We start from the raw sequence: 20,992 nt of genomic DNA, 5'->3' as shown, positions 1-20,992 counted from the left end.
GGAGAGGGAGGAAAAACAGAGAGAGAATGAGAAAGTAAAGCAAGGAAGAGTGCAAGGAGGGCATGCAGTTTGCAACAATGCAGGTGATAAAATGATTACAGTAGAGAGGAGTGTTTTAGCAGTTAGGTCACCGGTATATGATGTGACACTCTTTGTTTCAATACAAACTTGGTCTGTACTGCCACTTTGTGGTTGTAGGTAGTATAATATCTGATCATTTCTCTGTTTGGAAATTAGTTTTGACATCACTTTGAAATATTATTTTTAGCCCTCACTGTATAAAAAAAAAAACATAGGCCTACACCTTTTGTATTTCTGGGTCAGTTTCGGATCTGATCAGTAACTTCTCATTAATCAGTGATTGTGCCAAAAATTCAAAGTTTAGAATGTTACAGTGTTTTAAATATTGTTACTATGTTCACCCTTTTTAATAATGAATACATTGAGAAATCTTTTGAAATTTCAAAAATACACCCAAATGTACATTTCATGAAAGGAAAGTTTGCTTAACGTCTGATTTAGGCAAATGCTCAAAGGGCATGTTTATTACAGTACTGTCACTTTTGGCAAAATCAGAGAAGCAGGTAGATGGGTGTGAACCTCATTTGCATATTAATGGAATATTGGTGAGAGTTTATTTTATAGTCTTAAACTCTAATTTAACATTCAAATTTAAAAGGTTTATGATTTTACATTTGGTCAGGGTTTTTTTTTTAATTGAAAGTATTAGTTGTGTAACTTACTTTATAAAACATGTGCATGAGCATATGTAATGTCGGTGACGGTTTTTTTTATGTATATGCAGTTATGAAGTTATAGCCTGCTAATTAGTACAAGATTTGTAATAAAACATTTCATTTTTGCTATTTTAGTTCTTTTGTTAATTTAATATTTACTTTTGTTAATTAAAACCTCTAAAGACTGAATATTTCTCTCTCTAACAATTTGTTATTATTAATATTGTTACTACTACTATAGGCTACACGTTATTACACTAGGTTTGCCTTAAAAGTACAAAATTACTGCACAGGCTGCAAATTAAGCACATCCAGTACATCACGTGATGCCTCTACCTGCTTCGTCTCGTCTCCCAGCAGATAAACATCACGTGATCTGGTGGATGCGTTTATTATCGTGACGTGACTCGCGCACACCTTTGACTGCCGTTACTAGCTTTAGAGGATTCACTAAATAAGCGTAACGGGTTCAAAGCTGGGTAAGAGTTTAGACAACATTTGTTTTAAAGCGATTTCAACACTTTATTTGAACTGAATAGATTAAAATAGTTCCTAGATGGAGAAATGAATCCTCTTGAATTTTTGAAGCTTTTCGGGAAAAGATTCGAAGCATCAGGCTTCAGGCTTGAACCTTGAACTTGAAAACAATACGCGTTCTGACATCAGTACTATAGGTCCTAAATGTTTATCAAATAATGTCAGTCATAACGCGAGGATATGGTGCGTCTCTCAATAAGCTCCCAATTTCGACCCAAATTATTACCCCCCTAGTATTGGTAGGTTTAGGGTTAGTTGTGGGGGTGGGGTTAGGATTAGGCAATCAGGTACTGACTTCAACGAGGGGGGTAATAATTTGGCAGGGGGTCGAAATTGGGCACAACAAGGGCACTGATCCAACACCGGTAGTCGGACACTTTACTTATATTTCAGCATAAATATAGGCTACATCCCTAGCAGGTAATAAATATAATCTAACTAACATTTATAATTTATTTATTTATTAGGGCTGAAATGTTGCTCGTGTAACCAGCAAAGTATTTATCATAATGTAGGCTACTTTAAATAACATTAAAATATATATAATTAGCGATATATCAGTTCTGCTGTTGTTCATAAATACCAGAAGTGATGTTGTACAATGAGGATGTCATGTCACCGCAAACCTTAGTGTCCTTAACAGTGCCTGAATTCATGTATACCGATTAAAACACACTCTATATGTAAACACTTGTATACTGCACTGCAGTGAAAATGTATCTTTTTTTCTTTTCTTTTTTTTAATGAGGGACCTTAATGGCAGTTCTGACTCACTTTCCCTATGCAAGATAAAATATGAACAAAGAAAAAAAAAGTTTTATTAACTTAATACTCCCCAGATGTATCAGGTCACGGTGTATGTTTTTTTTTTTTTTGTTTAGTGTGCCATTTGCCATATTTAAATCTGCTGTAAGGTCATGACAGCATTTCAGATTATGGATATACCACTACACATTTAGGCTATTGAAAAATGCAGACTGTTGATATGGTTCTTTCGTGACCTTGTTATTTAAGCGTTGAAAAAACATGCTCACACTAAATTGTTTTTTGTTTAGTTTTTTTTTTGTGAAAAGACCAACTTAAAACACTTGACAACAATTTATTTTCTTTTTGTGTTCATTTCTTGAAGCTTTTCTTCAGATCAAAAAGCAATTAATGTTCCTCACAGTTTCTCCTAATGTTCCTCACTAGTCTCCCGTGACCGTCAGTGCTGAATTCACTGGATCCAGGGGCAAAACTGTTTCTTCAGGATTGAGCATCACTAATCAGGTACATTTTGGATTCATTACTGTGACTCGGTTCTGACTCTGTGCCCTATGCAAGAAAAACACGTTTTTTTTCCCTTTGTTTGTATTTTAAGAACATACTTCCCTAGATGTGTCTGGTCTGGTGGTATTGCTTTCTTTTAGAATGCAACTTTTAATATGTAAATACAGTCATAACGACAGCACTTGTCATGTTTTGTACCGCCGCATACCAATCTCAAAGAAAAGTGCACAATCCTCGAGTCGTACTGTTTCTGTGATTTCAGAGATCAGCCGCAGTTTTTGTTTTTCTCTTTGCATTTATTAAAACAATTTTTATTCTTAAATTTGTTGGTCAATAATGACATTATCTTTCCAACCTTTGATTCATTTCAGATTTAAATGTATTTGGATGGATTTGTGAGAGTCTCAGCATTGCACTTTGGTGCAATACTTGTACATCCAGCGACGGTCTCTGAAAAAACATTCAGAAAAAAAGTTCCTTTAAGTATTGGAATATGCAGTTTCACACATCATATTTCCATCACCCTTTACACCGTCTACTTAAAACCTTTATCAATATTCGAATGAACCGAATATTTAAGAGAGGAAAAAAGAGAAGATTTTATTCTTCCTGAAAATATTATAAATCTGCTTCTTGAATTTCGAAACATCTTTATTGTGCAGCTGTCTAAAATCCTTAATTCTGATTGGTCAATCATGGCATTCTGCACTATATGCTGTATATAATGACCACAGTCATTTCAATTGACCATGCCCTTGTATTTATTTGATAAGCTGCCTCATAATACTCAGCTAGCCGGTCATTAACGTAAAATAAACTCTTTCAGGTACTTCCTGTTGAGGTTTATTTATTGATAATCACTATTGCTCCTTACTTAACATTAACACTATTCATGTTGTATTATTTTGAGGAGCTGTACTTACTCTTGTCTATTTGAATGGTAGCTTTCAGCACCCACCAGGTAGTTTTGGTTTGGCACGGTCCAGTGAAAGGCCTCATCAAACCAGTTCACATAAGTAGTCCACTCGCAGTGACCAGTGCACTGGCCGTTACTTCTACAGCAGTGAAACTGCCACCTGTGTGGAAAAAATGGTAATGACATCAGCTCAGGAGAACTCGCGCAAAAAGTCAAAACCTGTCCAAAATCAGAGCTCACCGTCTGTCCTCTTGCCTGTTGCTGTGGTAGCTGCTCATTCCTGTAATGAAGTGGTGTGCTGGACACTCAAACTGTAGCACTTGGTCAAAATCATTGGCGTAAGGTGACAAGAAACAGTCTGAACCAGAGTTAAAGGTGTTTTTACAGCCGAACTCCCACATCCTGTCCTCGCGTTTATTGTCATGTTGGCTTCGATTTCATTAGGCACGGAAACAGAGAGACACATTAATTATAACTTGATTGTTCTGATTATAAATAAGTACTAAAGTATTGTATTTCATTATGACAATGTTAATATTGAAATGAAATATTGACTCTTATTCCTTTCCAAACCAAATATGATACTTTTAATCCTTACAGTTTAATGTTTTGCCCACTTTTTTCTGGGGTTACAAGCTAAATAAATTATACATAAATGATATTTTATGGCCAATAACATCCATGATTTTAGTGTAAACTGCGTTTGGGCACAACTATATTCATTAATCTGTATTTTTGTGGACCACAGTGGCCCATGATATTTTGACTTTTAATTTAATAATATTTTTACACAGATCTATACCTATTCTGAAGTACAATCTGCTTTCTACTCACCTCTTTATGTAGGATATTGACTGTCCTGGAGGGCACTTAAAATCTAGAGGCTCATCATAGGCGTTTTCCCAGAGTAACTCTGTAGAGTTTGATTCAGACCAAACACTTAACAACAAGCTAATCTATTGATTTATAAAACAAATAGTCTTTCTTAAAGTTTCTCACCTTGTCCATTGGCCAAGAGACCCGTCAGCAGTAGAAAGAAAGCCGATCTCCTCATGGTGTTGTCAAATTACAAGACAACTTAAGACAAACCTACAGCTTTATAAAGACCTCAGGACTTTCGGTCACATAAGGTCAGTTTGTTGCTTAACAAGTGGGATCCAGTCATGTTTGAACAGGTGCGACTGATTTGACCTTTTTAGGGGGATTTCCCAGGAACAGACCTGCCGTCCTTGAAAAATAATCTTCACTTTACTTAGCAGAAATTTTTAGTTGTTTTTTATTTGCCAGCACTTGTCATCCTTGAGAGCCAGTATAAAAGCGCAGAAAGTAAGTCTTTAAAAAAGGGATCACCATTTAATTTGGAATTTTACATATATATAAAGCACAAACCTCAAGTTCAAGTTTATTTCGGGAATACATGGCCACTTGGCCCATTGTTCCACAGAATCACAATAGCATGGCAGATGCTCTTTTCTTCATTCCATGGTAAATATACAGTGCCAGTCTCATACTCCGAATCACAAACATGTGACACATCAGTACAAACATTACTAACAAGAGCGAGGTCACCCAAATATTTCTTACAAAAGATGTATTCAAAGTTAACTTATACTTAAAGATTCTCTCTGCCACTGGTGTATTACTCCATCTGGCTGTTTCTATAGCTAAATGATGACCTGAGTATCTGAACAGGAACAGGGATCGTACCAGCTGTGTTATACAGATGCAATGTAGCTCTCTTCTACCATCAAGGACTTGCATTGTGAATATTTATTCAACTTTTTTTTTTCTAGAACTGATGTGTACCATGCATTATGTGCTTTTTCTCTCAATCGCTGATTCAGAATAGATGTGAATGTTCTTAGATCACCTACACTTTGAGCCTCCCAGACACTTGAAAAACCATAAAAATACAACAGAACTCTAATGCAGGAAACCCATGTTTTATACCTACTTTATCTAATTGAAAAGCATGTTTTAACATTTTCAGTAACGCTTCCTGTTACAGTCCTGTTACCCATGTACTTACTATGTACTTATTATAGTAATTATAATTACTGGGTAATAACTAGGTACTAACCCTGAACCTACCCCTAACCCATGTACTTACCTTATATTAGCCAGTACTTTCTAGGTAACACTGTAACACGTAAGTACTGTACTGTAAAAGGAAGCGTTACCACATTTTCTTGGATAACGGTGATTAGACATGGACACTAATTTTATCCATTACATCTTTTCATATAGGTAATAGACTATACAAATCTACCTAGATCGCCCAAAAGAGCTACATTGCTCACAGTTGTACTGATATACAGAAGTTTTTTTTTTTTTTTTTACAAAAAGATAATTGAACATTTTCACTCCACTCCACTGTAAAGCCCCATATCTCAGATCCATAATACATTATGGGTGCAACCATGTGGTCGAACAAATACAAAGCTCGGTTACAGCTAAAGCACAAACCTCCCTGCCATTTCTGCTCCAAAATATCTTACAATTTATGCCAGGTCAAATTAAACTTATGTTATTGAAACTGGAGTATCTTTTACATAGTTCAGCCAAAGTGACTTGCATAACTGTGTTGATTTGTTCATTTTGATCAGCCAGTATTAGGACATTTTATCGTCTGTGGAAAAATAGTACATTATGCGCCTTTAGCAGTAAACGTAGATAAGCTGAGCTCTATTAAATATTACTATTTTAGATAAGCAGAAAAGCAAATGTTACTATTTTAGTTTTGTGTTGGGTGCTTGATTTGAAAGGCTAAACTTGTGTATGTTTCCTCAGGAAAGGCTAAGGGTTGTTTCACTGAGAGAAGATAAATATTTTACCTCACATTATTTACTGAAAAAAATAATCAGTTTTATTAATAACAAATAATGAGACACTCATTAATAAAAAAAGAAGTGTGGTGTTAAATGTGCTAATCATGGCATATTCTGTGTGAACTATTGCATTAATAAGTTAAATAAGTGATCGGTAAAGTAAATATATTGTCTACTGGCACACTGAAATCATACTCCAATACAATGTTTTTGGGGTGCTTTTGGTTGCAGTTAAAATGGATTTTACATATTCAAAGCGTTTAAGAAAGATAATTCACACAACCTTATGAGCTGAGCAACATTGTGACAAACTCACTAACATTTACTTACAAAGTCATACAGTTTACATTCATTCCATTTTCTGTTCTCTCTCTCTCAATCTCTCTCTCTTTTTTCACACATTTATGCATATCAATGCCATGAGATATGTGCAGTTTGTGTATCTGCGACATCTCTCAGAGGGATGTTTCTTTAGGGTCTCTGATCTCTGTGACGGGTGGCTGGAATGATAGGATCTCTGTAAAAGTGTGACCTGCAAAGTGAGAGACAGAAACGACAATGAATCAGAACTAAGAATCGAGTTCTGGTTCTGCTGCCTCCGGCATTATTGCTCTTTATGAGCTTATAATGTTTTTTCTCTCTTCATGTTTTTTCACACCTCTCCCAGCTAACAAATATATGTTCTAAATATGTTTTGCTAATGTTCCCGTGCAGTTAGGTTATTTCTGAATGTTCTCTAAACGTTCAAAACACTGTAATTATGCGAACGTTAAGGGAACATTCCAATTGATCATTTTGCAAACATAGGAATGTTACTTTTGAATCTTCTCTAAACATTCTGAAACAAGTATTTACATTTAAAACGTGTAAGACAATTATCCAACTAAAATGCTCCAGAAAAAAAAAAACATTCCATGACCAATGTATAAATGACATTTTTGTGCTAACATTATTAATGATCAGGTAACTTTGAAAAAAACATTCTATTAACGTTACTGGAAGAACGTTTGTTCATAACTTTGAGAGAAGCATGCCAGAACATTAGCCAAAGTTCTAAGAACGTTCCCTGTTAGCTGGGATTATTCTTCCTTAACCTCAACGCAAAGATATGAAACCTAGCAATTCTCTTATTTTAGTTATTAACTGTCAAGACTTTATCTCATACGTTTCCATTGCTCCAGAGGCAGTTCTGTGTTGTCCATGGAGTGGTCATACGGCAGGGCCTCCGTCTCTTCCTCGGGTTCTCTGAACTCCGTAAACAGGGGGAGCTCAAGCGCCTCTGCAGCGCTCACACGTTTTTCTGGATCCAGAACAAGCATCTGCTCCAGAGCACTCACCGCTGAAAAACACACACATTAGACAAATAACTCTCAGAAAAACCTTACAATTCACCCATAAGACTAGCTATGTTTCCATCCAAAGTTGCAAATTAAACGTACAATATATGCAAAATCTGAATATCGCATAAAAGCACCGTTTCCATCCCCTATATGTTCAGGAGAACAAAATCGTCCCTGGGAAATTGGAGGAAGCCACTGTGGCTCTTTTTCCTACATCATAAATGACTTCTCAGAGCGCACAGACAAATGTTATCTTGCATTCAAAGGCAGATACCTGGTGTTTGGGAACGCAGTCACAATTCTGGGACGTCATTATACCCAAACATTTCAGAATGGTCAAACCAACATTTGAGATGCTGTGCCATGAAATTGGTCCACTGGTTAGACACAACCTTAGTTGAGGCAAAGTCAAGTACTTTTGTGTGTGTGTGTTTTGAGGGATTTATTCGGTAAATGTATTTCCATTAATGCACGTCTTTTTATCAGATACAACAACTGTCTGCCTCAACTGAGTGCATATTCTTAAAAACCCAACAACTATGTAGTGTTTTTTTTAATGCGATGTCCCAAAATGTGCACAAAAAAAGGGTTGATGGAAACATAGCAAGGGAATTAAATAGCTTACCCTTTGTGCTGGCTTTGAAGAAAAAAGTGTTTAAGTCTTTCTTTGGTACTTTAGGTAGACCTCTGATGTAGTTTTTGGCCTTTATGGATGGATAAAAAAAAAAAAAAAGCAACGATTGTGCATTTCCATGTCTAAATGTATGTAAAGTAGTGTTTCTTTTGATCTGTTATACACTCACATCTTGGCTTTGTAGCTTCATTATGAAATCTGGTGCTGGCGTTCCTGTGATTTTCATGATCTCTCTTAGCTGGTCCAAGTCTAAAAGTCTATGTCAAGGATTCAGTGAAAGAATAGAGACAGTACAAGCCCTTTTCTGCTTTTAAACCTGTGTAATCTCTATTGTGGATAGTAGTAAAGCATTTTGGGTGAAAGCTATGTCAATTCAGTTGTTTGTAAATGGAAAAAATGTGCCGTGAAACAACAACATACTTTTTCCATTAAGTTAAAGCATTCGGCTAATCATCAAAACACTTGCACATGTGAAAGCAGAAATTGTTTCAGTTACATAATGAGGAAAAAGATACGGTCATTTCCTTTAAAAAGTGGCCTTCCAAGCAACATCTCCGCCATGATGCAGCCCACTGACCAGATATCAACTAAAACAGAAAAAGAATGTTTGATCACATCAGTCAATAAAAGTATGTACATCTCTTATCGAAAGTGAACGGGTGTTGCGTCCGAAATCCGACATTTATTTTGTCACACACTGTTTTTCGCCTACTATATAGTAGGGAAGTATGCGATTTCGGATGCAGCCCAGGACTCTAGTGTGCCATTGTGATGACCTACAGTGCCATCTAGTGGTTAGGGATGTAATAACTACACCTGTTTGTGAGTAGTGCATCCAGTTGAGGATAACCTCAGGTGCTCTGTACCAACGAGTCACCACATAACCCGTCATTTCTGAATCTGCCTGACGTGCGAGTCCAAAGTCCAGGATCTGAACACATTTTTTTTTATACACATTTCAAGATTTTTGAGGGGACCAATATTTGTAATCTCACATTAAAAACTCTGTAGTGTAGACATTCTTCATTTATATTGCACCATAGACCGAGTTGGTTTAATACCTTCAGCTCACAGTCCTGGTTCACTGCCAGATTTCCTGGTTTGAGATCCTGAGGAACGACAAACATAGTACACATTTACAAAAAAAAAAAAACCCACCAGACTAATAATACATCTAATAAGAAAATAAATAGCTCCTATTTATTACATATAAAGAAACATCAATACACGCCTCCATACATTTTCTCAGAGAGGAGAAAAGAGAAGGGATGGACAGAGGATGAATGAATGTCAGGGTTGAATGAAGTGGTCACCCAACCCCCTCTGTGCATCTTATTAAACTCTCAGAGGTCACATACCCTGTGAATGATCCCGGCTGAATGAATGTACTGTGGGAAAAGACCAAGACAGAGAGATTTGTAGTTACCTCAAAACTATAAAGAAGCACAGAGCGTTTCACAAATGTGATTGTGTGTATGTCTGTGTCTAACCTTGAGACCCCTCAGTATCTGATAGACCAGAAACTGCACCCTGTCCTCGGATAGTCTCTCCATTTTCATCAGCTTTCCCAGATCAGTTCCCATAAATGGCATCACCAGGTAACTGAGAGAAAAAAGCCATTACCTGCTGTTCCACTGTTGGTCTGCAATGACTGAACCGTATAAGTACTTTAATAAACGTTTGCTAATGATCTATATTATGTTAGTTATTATTGTTAATGGTGCACTTTCTTAAAAAAAGGTACAAAAGCTGTCACTGGGATGGTACCCTTTAAAAAGGTTCTTATATGTACCATTTATGTAGGCCTACTTTTGGTACCATCACCTTTGAGGTGCACTCTTTAGTCTTTAGGCACAAAGGTGTACCTTCTGATCGACCCCAGAGACAACTTTTGTACCTTTTTCCCCCCCTGAGTGTAGTGTAAAAATCCTTAAAGAATCGACTCACAAATCCTGAAATCTGTCCAACAAGATTTCCGAGGTAAAGACATCCAGAAGCCCAATAACCTGTCCAGTTGTTTAGAATTAGATATTAGGGAGTATGAACAACGTTAACAAAGTGAATATAAAAATCGGACTTCTCATATAGAGGTAAAAACAGGGGTGAGGAAAATAGTTAACCTACATTCTCATGTTTCATGTGCTTGAGGAGTCGTAGCTCTCTGTAAGCGCGTTTGGCGAACAGTCTGGACTGGAACGGCCGGTGGAGTTTCTTGATGGCCACACGCACTCCTGTCTTACGGTCAATGGCGGAACTTTGGATAGATTGAACGGAGTAAGATCAGATCTTGATACATGTTCTTACAACACTTTACATAAGATTCCTGTGGTGTTAAAGTGCAGTGAAGTAGACTCCATCTATGGACATTATGTGGTCATTTTTCTACATCTACGTCTGGACCCTAAAATGTGGTCAGCAAAGAGGTTGTGGATTAAGTGTGCAACAGGTTCATTACTCAATCTGAAACTTGAGCAACTTTGACAAGTGAAGAATCTATTAAAGTGGAAAGCCTTCTGAAGACCAACACAATGTCTTTAATTCGGCAACTTCTGCTTGTTAAACGCAGACAATGGCATCAGCAGGGAGGCTTTGTTACGCAACCTCTTGTCTTGCAAAGAGAGAAAAGTTTATAGAGGTTTCACAGTTTCGCCCAGATAAGCCATGAGGCCAGGAAAATGAAGAAAACGGTTGGAATTGAATGACATAATTAAAAAAACAAGGCCAATCTATCAGCGTTCGTTCATTGCACAGCTTCCTTTAGAAATATCCTCCTTTCTACGAAGGTACAGAGTCATTACTGCATTCTTTCAGCATGTAAAGTCATTTTAACAGACTATAATTAAACAAAAACGCTCGATTTATGGGGAGTTTGGGGGCTCAAAACAAAAGTTTTGGGGGTGTTAAATCTATGCATTTTCATAAAACTTTCTGCAGCTACAAAAGTTAACTTTACAAGTTAGTGCAACAGAAGTTGCGTTCGCCTGAAGTAACCATAGCAACAATACGCCGCTCGAACGCAGAATATTATAGCGCAAGACGAATCTTTGCACTAAATTCCGAAAACTACGAAACAGAAATTATTTTTAAAAGCCGTCCCCATGTCATGAATTGGATTATTCAGAATTATGAACTTTTAAATACTAACAATATACTTACCAGACCGTTCCGTATGCTCCCGTTCCTATCTGAATAAGATCTCTGTATCTCTCCGGCACGTCCCAAACGGTTCTGTTAATGTCCTGGCGATAAAATCCTGCCCTGGTTCGCAGTGACATTCTCAGAGGTTGTTGAAAGTAGCTATATCTTTCTGCCCCTTTTTACGTTCTCATTTTCAATCGAGAATTTTGATTAAGAAGCTCTCACAGAAGAGCGCAAACGGAACGCAACTTGGTAGAGCAGTGGCAGATTTGGGGGCGGTTCAAAGTTTCCACAATTACGCACTGGAGACACGCTGAATCCACACTAGAACATTGTAATTCGGCATGTTATCAGATTTGTAAATGAGGTTTAACTGACTCCCTTTAGTTTTAAAATAGCCAACACGGTGCTGTGTTTCAGGAAAAGAGTTAAACGTTTTTTATTAAGAGAGTGGGTGAGGGGAGGACATGCTGGTGGGACTGGTCGAACTCACAATGGGAGAAAGACACATCCAGTCCCACTGAAACCGCTGAAGGCAGTTGTTTAAGTTTGTTTAAAAGGCATGCAGGAGACCAGGAGGAGGGTAGGGATATTAAGGGCAAAGTGCTAAGGACACGTACTCAGGACATCTGAGCAACATCATAAAAGGTTGGAAAAAAAACTCGGTTTGTAAGTAGTTACTGTAGTAACTGTATTTTAAACTATTACACTGTACTGTGCTGAATACAGGGTAGTTGTTGATAATGGTAATTTGCACAACATGTAAATTAATCCACACCCATTTTACCCATTTAACATCAGATGATGGTGACTAGTTTCATGACATCAACGTTTGTTGTCATTCAGGATCTTCCGAAACATGTTCAGAACACATATTTAGAAATAAGTGTGACACCAACTTGTTTTACCACTTCCTGAAATGCAGTTTCCTATTTTGAAAAAACAAGACACATTAATTCTGTGTAAACATCTGCTGCGTTTACTCAAATGCTGTTCAAATATTGTGTAATTAATTTTAGTAGACAAAAAAAAAACGTCCAGAAGACTTTCTGAGAAAATTGCTTTCTCAAAAAAAATGTAGGCTATATTATATTATATAAATTATATTTTGGCCTACATAAAGAGCTGTTGACCGGGTTCATTTCGAACCTTTTTGTCATTATTTTCATATATAAATGATTATATTTTAAAATTCCTGAATTTGTATATATATTTTAAATATATAAATAAAACAATATATATTCATGTTTTTTTTTAACTTTAGAAATGTGCTTTTTTGTGCACTGTTTTCATGACAATCAAGCACATTTCTCTCAGTTCCCAATATGATAATGTCACACATGCAAAAATAAATAAATACATTAAAAATCTTTAATGATCCGAGGAATAATGTTCTTTATGCAAATTGTATTACTTCTTTCTTTTTCATTTTGGGATGAAATATGACCCCTTGACAGTCTTGTACTATAGGGGAAAAATGGATATGGAAGCCTATTATATATTACCATAAATGACATGAAACTGCCAACTGGCCCTTTAAATAACTTGAGAATAGACAAACAGTTTGAAACGTTGTTTGTACAGCATATATATATATATATTTTAAACAAAACAACTCATTAATATTTTTACCTGACATGTGAATCAGTGCGAAAACATGATGCGTTCGAGGTATGTTATATTCAAATAGCCTTGCAAATGCAAAATGAGTTAAGACAGATTGCGTAACTGATTTGATTTTATGCAGAGACTTTTGTACACTGATGCATATATAAACTTTTTAAGAGACACATCCCACTCCGTCCAATATTGTAAACATATTTTTCTCCAGTGTGGCCTTCTCCTCCTTTTGCTTAATTTATTTTGGTCTTGTACGAAAGACACCATACCCTGCTTTCTCCTAGACACCTGTCTCACATCAAATATAAAAAACACTCAAAACACACAACTCTGCGCACACACACACACACACACGCACAACATGCACCTTGTAATATTAATACTTTTTTTTATGTTCCAACAATACCAGTCATGTTTTGCTCTTAATTAAATGGGTGTATGAACACACACCCACATACAGGAAGGGCGTCATGCCTTGGAAATACATTGTCATTGTCTCTGGTCGGACTGCAGTCTGTTCATATGTCCATCAATCCTGTAGTTCGTATGTTTGAAGGGCGGACAGTGGCGAGGTTGGTATCTTCCTGGATTGTAGTTTTATTGTTCAACCTGAAGGCTTTCAGTTTTTTTGGGAGGATCTTTGAAATTGTTTACTTCTTCAAACACCAGCTCTGTGGAGGGAGAAAAAGAGACTGAATTCCATTGTCACCGTACAGCTCTAAAATGTAAGTTAATTGTGTTGATTGTACATTACGACGTGTCAATTTCAGCAGATCATGTTTACATTGATTTTCTGAATGAACAAATCGCTTCAGCATGGCGGTGTTTAGTGTAACAACATGTAATGTAAGACTCCCTCTCACCCTTCCACTCCTCCAGTGTGCGATCCTTGCTCTCAGGGGTCTGATCGTACGGAGGTGCCTCCGGTTCATCTTCAGGATCGTGGTATTGGGAAAAGTACTGATGGCACAGAGCTTCACTGGCTGAGATCCTCCCGTCACAGTCTAACACCAGCATTTTTTTCAGCAGATCAACAGCTAACGGGATAAAACAATTAGAACTTACTAATTCACATTTTTGGTAACATTTTATTTTAAAGGAGAACTCCGGCACAAAATGAACCTTTGGTCTAATAAAACATTGGTACCTAGTCAACCGTTCTCTGAGATTTGTTTTCATGATAATCGAATGTAAAGAGTTTTATCTCTAAAAACTGTTTAGCGTATAACGCTAGTAATGGGGCATCTATTAAGTAAAAATAAATCGCTAGTTTATACCACTAACAAGGCTCAAAATAGCCCCACACTAACACAGTAACATAATGAGGGTCCCTACATGCAAAACGAAGCATTGAGAACTTTGTAAGTGTACAGACCGTTTAATAAGAAGATAAAGATAAAGACAGTCCACTTCGTGTATACAGACAGGAGCCATCTTTGGAAAACAGTCTCGACTAATCAAACCACGAATGCCATTCATACAGTTCAGCTCATTTAGCACGTCGTTCGTGGTTTGATTAGTCGAACCAAACCATGAACTTCGTTTTGCATGTAGGGACCCTCATTATGTTACTGTGTTCGTGTGGGGCTATTTTGAGCCTTGTTAGTGGTATAAACTAGCGATTTCTTTTTACTTATTATATGCCCCCATTACTAGCGTTATACGCTAAACAGTTTTTAGAGATACAACTCTTTACATTCGATTATCATGAAAACAAATCTCAGAGAACGGTTGACTATGTACCAATGTTTTATTAGACCAAAGGTTCATTTTGCGCCGGAGTTCTCCTTTAAGGTGACGTAATTACACATTACTAAATGTACTTACTATAGTAATAACTAACCCTGAATCAAACCCTAACCATAACCGCAACTCTATAGTAAGTACATGTACTTAATTAATATTACTCAGTACTTATTTGAGTAAGTACAATGTTACTACGTCACCTTAAAAGTGTAACCACATTTTTTTTTTTTTTTTTTACTTTATTACAGACTTGATCGTAAAATAACACGTTAGCCTCACCCAGTGGATTTGCCCCTCTAAATATCTTCCCCAGGTCCTGCTGGGGCATGTGCGGAAGAGACTGGATGTACTTCTGAGCCTGGATGCATAATACAAAAAAAATCAAGAGGTTAAACTCTGCTTTGAATTTCAGTTCATCTATCATCCATCAAGAACATGAATGCAATGTTAGTATTTATAAATGAAACCAATAACCGAACGATTTGTCTCTTCTCACATGTTCGGAGGAAATCTTCTTCAAAACGTCAGGGGTGGGAGTGCCTACCATCTCCATGATTCTCTTTAACTGATCAATATCTGAAGAAATCATGTTAAAGATTATACAGATTTAGATCCACTTAGATGTATTTTTATGAATGCATAGAACGTTAACAGTGAAACCGGGCCTAAAAAAGTCTTCATCCCAAGTTGCAACTGAAAGTGAAGTCTGGAATAGAAACCGGATTTCCAGTTCCTTACAGTCAGCTTATAATGTAATTTGAACCACTTAGGATGCGCTTTCCTCACCTGCCTTACAGGAAGCCCGACTCACTCACAAACCACACACATACACACTAAGAGACGGTTTAAGTGGCTCTCTTGAACGAAGGATACAATCGTTGCCAGGAAACAAAACCTTCCCCTTCAGAAGTTCACCCATGATGCATCCAACAGACCAGATATCCACTGTAAAACAGATATGAGCGTACTTACTCAACCAGTTGCCCAGAACATAAAGACAGATCTATCTATCTATCTATCTATCTATCTATCTATCTATCTATCTATCTATCTATCTATCTATCTATCTATCTATCTATCTATCTATCTATCTATCTATCTATCTATCTATCTATCTATCTATCTATCTATCTATCTATCTATCTATCTATCTATCTATCTATCTATCTATCTATCTATCTATCTATCTATCTATCTATCTATCTATCTCTTGAGATTGAAGGGTTTTTAGGTTAAGCCCGTTTTACCTGTCTGGTTGTAATGCATCCAGTTGAGCATGATCTCGGGTGCTCTATACCAGCGAGTCGCCACGTAACCCGTCATTTCGTCATCTGTCTGCCTGGCTAATCCAAAATCCAGGATCTGACAGTTTTGATTCAAATAAATTAAAACCAGAGAAAAGCATTGTGGTAATGCAGGAGCATGGTGCTTGTAGACTGAAAAGGCATCAAAAGAGGAGTTTTTCTCACCCTGAGTTCACAATCTTCATTCACCGCTACATTGCTGGGCTTTAAGTCCTGCAGACATGCATACAAATTACAATTGTGACATTGCATGTTGTTAAAACTACTAAACCCAAATATTTTCTATTATGCAATCATTTTTTGTAAAGACTCCAGCGGCCTGTAAAGTGGACGCTAAACAAAAACTGTGGAGGAGTAAAGGAAAAGTACTCACTCTGTGGATCAGGCCAGCTGAGTGGATGTACTGTTTGTGAGGAGGGGGAAAAGTCAAGCCATGAGAAGACAGAGATAAAGACAGAGTTAACGCTGCAATTCATAACTGACCATAACATCTGCTTGCTTCAGTTTATATGTGTGTTTGTGGGGAAAAAAAAGAACGCAAAATCTACTTGCCTTAAGGCCCCGGAGAAGCTGATAGATGAGGAACTGTACGTGTTCATCTGACAGTCTTTGAAATTTGACAATGTTGTTGAGATCCGCTCCCATCAGGTTGGTCACAAGATAGCTAGAGAGACAGAGTCTTAGCTTATATCCGATCGAAGCTTTTTAAATCATCACTCACTTGCACATGCAAAAGAATATTGTTTGATAACTGGTCAGCTGCAAGTGCAGATGGTTTTAATCAAATCAAATAGGCTTTTTTTTAGCTCCCCTGACATCTGATCGCTATTTTATGTGCTCTCAAATGCAGATAATTGTCACTGGGCAGACACTCACACCTCATTGAATTCTTCAAGAGAAGCTGCTGGGGTGAAAACATCCAGCAGTCCAATAACCTGGATGACAAGAGCATATCACATGAGTGACACAAGTGGCTCTAGACCTAAAGATGAATCTCAGAATGGTGTGGTTTGCAGGAATGGACATTTGGGATTTCTTTGCTCCCTTCTGCCCGTATATTTATGTGTTTGCATGTGTTTTCGGAGGACTTACATTCTCGTGCTTCATGTGTTTGAGCAGTCTCAGTTCTCTGTACGTTCTTCTGCTGTGGATGAGAGACTGGAAGGGTCTGGAGAGCTTCTTAACAGCCACTTTCTGACGAAGACGCACATCATATGCTGAGCTAGAGAATGAAAAAGAGTTATACAATTATTTGATCAAATTTAGAACTAATGTTTTTGCTGAGACGATTGCCATGAGAACAGGGTTTTTGGTATGACAACATGACTTGTACGTTCCTGTTAAATTTGACCTTTTCAAATGGTATTACTTCCTCATAGCAGAGGCCCTTATTAAGCTGGCTCTTTATGAAAGCACTCGTATGTTCTTTATTGAACCACATGCTCTAGGGGAACATGTCGAACATGAGTGCAAGACTCAGAAGTAATTAAGAAGTACATAGTAAAATGGACATTTGTCTCACCTTTCAGAGGCTCTAGAGTCATATCAGTTGAGACTGATTAGACATGCTAATTATTTTAATGTTTCAGAAGGGCAGCTGAGAAATTGGTGAAAGGGAAGCAAAAGTAATTGCGTCAGTGAATAAAGTAAAAATTCCTGCTGTAACTCAGTATTTTTTTATGTACTTTAGTATATTAAATTAAATAAATCAAAATATCTGGCAGGTCTATAGAACTTGATTCATTAATCAAGATGCGAGATGCAGTCCCTGAATTTTATATCTACAAATGAATCATACAATATGCGTATTTTTATTTTATTTATCTAATTTATTTGATTATTTTAGTGCCACACTGACGTCTCTTTTAAAAACTGAATCATGCATCTACGAATGAATCGTGCAATATAGGCTATGTATTTTTATTTCATTTCATTATTTTATTTTATGGCCACACTAAAGTCTCTGACTCTGTTAAAGACAAAAACACCCAACCCCCATTTGGGACGCTCCCATGCCTTGATTCAACCCTTCCACACACCAGGTCTGCCCTGCCCCCTTCCTTTAAAATAAATCAGCTCTGCTGAGAAGAAGTCAAATAATCACACAATAGATAGAGGCTTAACGCGAACAATGCAAATTCACAGCTCATTTGAGTAAGTGGGAGTTAGTGTGTAAGAGATTCTTGTGGTATAAAATGACAGACATTTAAATAAGGATTTTTGTTATATCTATATTCAAATTAAGAGATTACAAACATATCAGGCTTAATGTGAATTAGGATATTGTGACTAAAAGACTATTGCACTGTTGGTTTTGCATGCTTTATTAAAGCACAATGGGACAAGGCTTCTTATTAATAAAATACATAACAATAGCTTAATCAAGCCTCTCATGTCAGATGATACACTGAAATGTCTCTATAATCATATCTGTTAGAAATAGCTGAAGTCGACATGGGATCCAATCAGCAACAATTAAATCCTCTGTGTAAATCCATTGGTGGTGTTGTGCATCTTTTAATACGATAATGAAATAATGAGGTCTCAGGTGGTCTCAGGATGTTGTGGGGCATCTGCTTCACTGACAATGAAATGAGCTGCATCGCATCATTTTTCAGAGCTGGCAAATCTCCCAAACAAACGGGAAGAAAAACTGGTAATAGCTTCTGAAACAGGATGCCATGTGATGCCCTCAAGCAGTGTTCTCCTCTGCTATTTTTTTTTTCTTCCAGATGCCTTTAGGTTTGGTGTATCTGTTAGTTAGCTTCCATTTAACATTGTCAACCACAATGTCTTTCAGTACACTAATTTCAGCATCTGCCTGAAGTAAACAGAACCTGAAAGCCTGCAGCTTCAAAAGATGAAGCAACTCTTTATGTGATATATACTCATTGCAGGTTTAGTAGAGAATGTTGCTGTATAGATCAGTATTCATACAGTATATGTAGAATATTTGTGATATTGTGCCTCTTTTTCTGTGATAACTATTGAAGAATATCTTGACACCATAATGAGTCGGACTGATTTTGACAAACTGAGCTCTTGTCGCAACAGTAATGCTGAGCGGAAACGGCAATGCCTGATTACACAACAATTGTGAAACTTGGTTTGACAAAAAAAGTTGGGAAGAGGAAGAGAAACATGTTCACTTGCAAACTTAATTTAGCATATTATACGGATGAGTATGCAACTATTGTTGGAACTTCAAAAATGACATGGCTGAGTTGAGTATAAACTGACTGACACGTTCACAATATTTGCAATTAGTGTGGTGAAAATGGGAAGATACTGAAGCCAGAAGCTGCGTCACCATGGCAACCGTTTCAGTCAGTCACAGCACGAGGGAGGCTGGAGGGCTCTAATGTTGTAGTTGAGATGATACAGAGTGCAATGTAGATCTCTCAGAATGAGTGCATTATGGCAGGATGATATATCTGGATGTTTTCCCATGCAGATGGACATCAGATGCAGATGGGGGTGTGGCACGGGCAAAACTCGATGGTCTCGCTTTACCGGAACTGAATAGGCCTGGCATGTTGTCCAACTAGAGCAATATCGTCATATCAGATGGGCATGTTGGAAGGTTGTTTATACAACCTAACTAAACCGAATCTGAAGCCTTAGTATGTGCTCAGTCTGTATATAAATACAAATGATGTGACTACCTGCGAACACCTGTTTTCTTTCAGATCTGCCTTTTTGTTCTTGATGGAATGCCAGATACATAATTCAGGTGTTGGTTCAGCATCACTCAGATTATTATTATTTTTTACTTATCTACAGACACGCGCCACATCAAGGACATTACAGCTCCAGGAATGATTGACACATGTCAGTAAACAAAAGGAGCAGCAGCCTTCATCACATTAGAATCAAATATAAACAGCAATGTTAACAAATATCATTTTCAATATTTTCCTGCCAGTGGTTAATTATCATTGTGGAAAACGTAAGATTATTGTTTTCTCTTAAGATGCATGCCGGATGTTGTTTTGCAGGCTTTATTCCTGCCTCACCCTCTCCTCTTCTTGGACGCTAAATTACGAATCTTACTATGACGAAGGCTAAGCTAATGAATATTAATTTCTTCACGCTGACGTTACTTGCTAGCTTTCCTGGAGCGCCCAGAGGTAATGTTCATGACCACGCCTTCGACAGCGGGCTGAAGTCGTTTCAGCCAATCATCGGTTGCGTCGTTAATATTCATTAGCCAAACCTTACTCATAGTAGTGTTTGTAAAGTCGCCTGCTGCTGGACTCACCATACGGAGCCATATGCCCCCGATCCAACCGGTGTGAGATTCTGGTATCGCTCTGGCACCTCCCAGACAGTCTTGTTTAGTTCTTGCCGGTAGAATCCCGGTCTTGTCGACATATCTTCCGTTTGAAAAGACGCTCTTTATTGCAAAACTGTCGGGGAAAATATTAACGCATTCGCATGCGAGATTTGCCTATGTGTGGAGGCAGCCGGCTTTAGTTCCTCTTCATCTACTTGCCAGAAATGGGAGGAACCGTCTGTGATGCGTGTGTGTGTGTGTGTGAGAGAGAGAGAGAGAGAGAGAGAGAGAGAGAGAGAGAGAGAGAGAGAGAGAGAGAGAGAGAGAGAGAGAGAGAGAGAGAGAGAGAGAGAGAGAGAGATGGGGGAAACCATTTTTGTCATAAAAAAAAACATAGGCTATTATAATTAGCCTATTATTATTATTAATTATAATAATAATACAAAATAACAACTGTATATGCCTACGACAGATCTTAAAATAATCTTTTACTTCTACAAAATATATCATCTTAACCAAATTATGCTATTTACATACAAAATTAAAACTGCTCAAGATTTATTTTGAAATAAAGGTTTATTAGATTTCATTTCATCTCAATATAAACTTTTACAATTGTATGAAAATATTCATAATGCAAATTTATT

At 37.3% G+C, this 20,992-nt stretch overlaps 3 protein-coding genes across 3 annotated transcripts; all 3 read right to left on the bottom strand.

The window, feature by feature from the left end:
- Positions 1 to 2,784: 2,784 nt before the first annotated feature.
- On the bottom strand, positions 2,785 to 4,540 carry LOC130069585 (hemagglutinin/amebocyte aggregation factor-like). The gene is made up of 5 exons (XM_056233531.1): positions 4,459 to 4,540; positions 4,294 to 4,372; positions 3,700 to 3,888; positions 3,467 to 3,619; positions 2,785 to 2,993 (listed from the first exon to the last, which is right to left on the bottom strand). The coding sequence occupies exons 1-5, from the start codon at positions 4,511 to 4,513 to the stop codon at positions 2,948 to 2,950; spliced, it is 522 nt and encodes a 173-aa protein (XP_056089506.1). The 5' UTR covers positions 4,514 to 4,540; the 3' UTR covers positions 2,785 to 2,947.
- A 1,741-nt stretch (positions 4,541 to 6,281) lies between these two features.
- On the bottom strand, positions 6,282 to 11,681 carry mapk12b (mitogen-activated protein kinase 12b). The gene is made up of 12 exons (XM_056233520.1): positions 11,418 to 11,681; positions 10,386 to 10,515; positions 10,209 to 10,267; positions 9,752 to 9,863; positions 9,620 to 9,649; positions 9,323 to 9,370; positions 9,078 to 9,192; positions 8,777 to 8,848; positions 8,431 to 8,510; positions 8,253 to 8,331; positions 7,453 to 7,626; positions 6,282 to 6,819 (listed from the first exon to the last, which is right to left on the bottom strand). Exons 1-12 carry the CDS (start codon positions 11,534 to 11,536, stop codon positions 6,743 to 6,745), a joined length of 1,095 nt encoding a protein of 364 aa, XP_056089495.1. The 5' UTR covers positions 11,537 to 11,681; the 3' UTR covers positions 6,282 to 6,742.
- Positions 11,682 to 12,999: 1,318 nt separating this feature from the next.
- On the bottom strand, positions 13,000 to 20,581 carry mapk11 (mitogen-activated protein kinase 11). Its single transcript, XM_056233521.1, has 12 exons — positions 20,331 to 20,581; positions 17,162 to 17,291; positions 16,946 to 17,004; positions 16,622 to 16,733; positions 16,443 to 16,472; positions 16,235 to 16,282; positions 16,013 to 16,127; positions 15,639 to 15,710; positions 15,262 to 15,341; positions 15,045 to 15,123; positions 13,883 to 14,056; positions 13,000 to 13,690 (listed from the first exon to the last, which is right to left on the bottom strand). The coding sequence occupies exons 1-12, from the start codon at positions 20,441 to 20,443 to the stop codon at positions 13,617 to 13,619; spliced, it is 1,086 nt and encodes a 361-aa protein (XP_056089496.1). The 5' UTR covers positions 20,444 to 20,581; the 3' UTR covers positions 13,000 to 13,616.
- Between the last annotated feature and the right edge of the window lie 411 nt (positions 20,582 to 20,992).

The sequence above is a fragment of the Rhinichthys klamathensis genome, unplaced genomic scaffold, assembly GCF_029890125.1.
Source record: "Rhinichthys klamathensis goyatoka isolate OS25496 unplaced genomic scaffold, OSU_Roscu_1.1 h1tg000370l_1, whole genome shotgun sequence".
Classification (NCBI taxonomy): Eukaryota; Metazoa; Chordata; class Actinopteri; order Cypriniformes; family Leuciscidae; genus Rhinichthys; species Rhinichthys klamathensis.
This window is presented reverse-complemented; position numbering and strand designations above follow the sequence as displayed.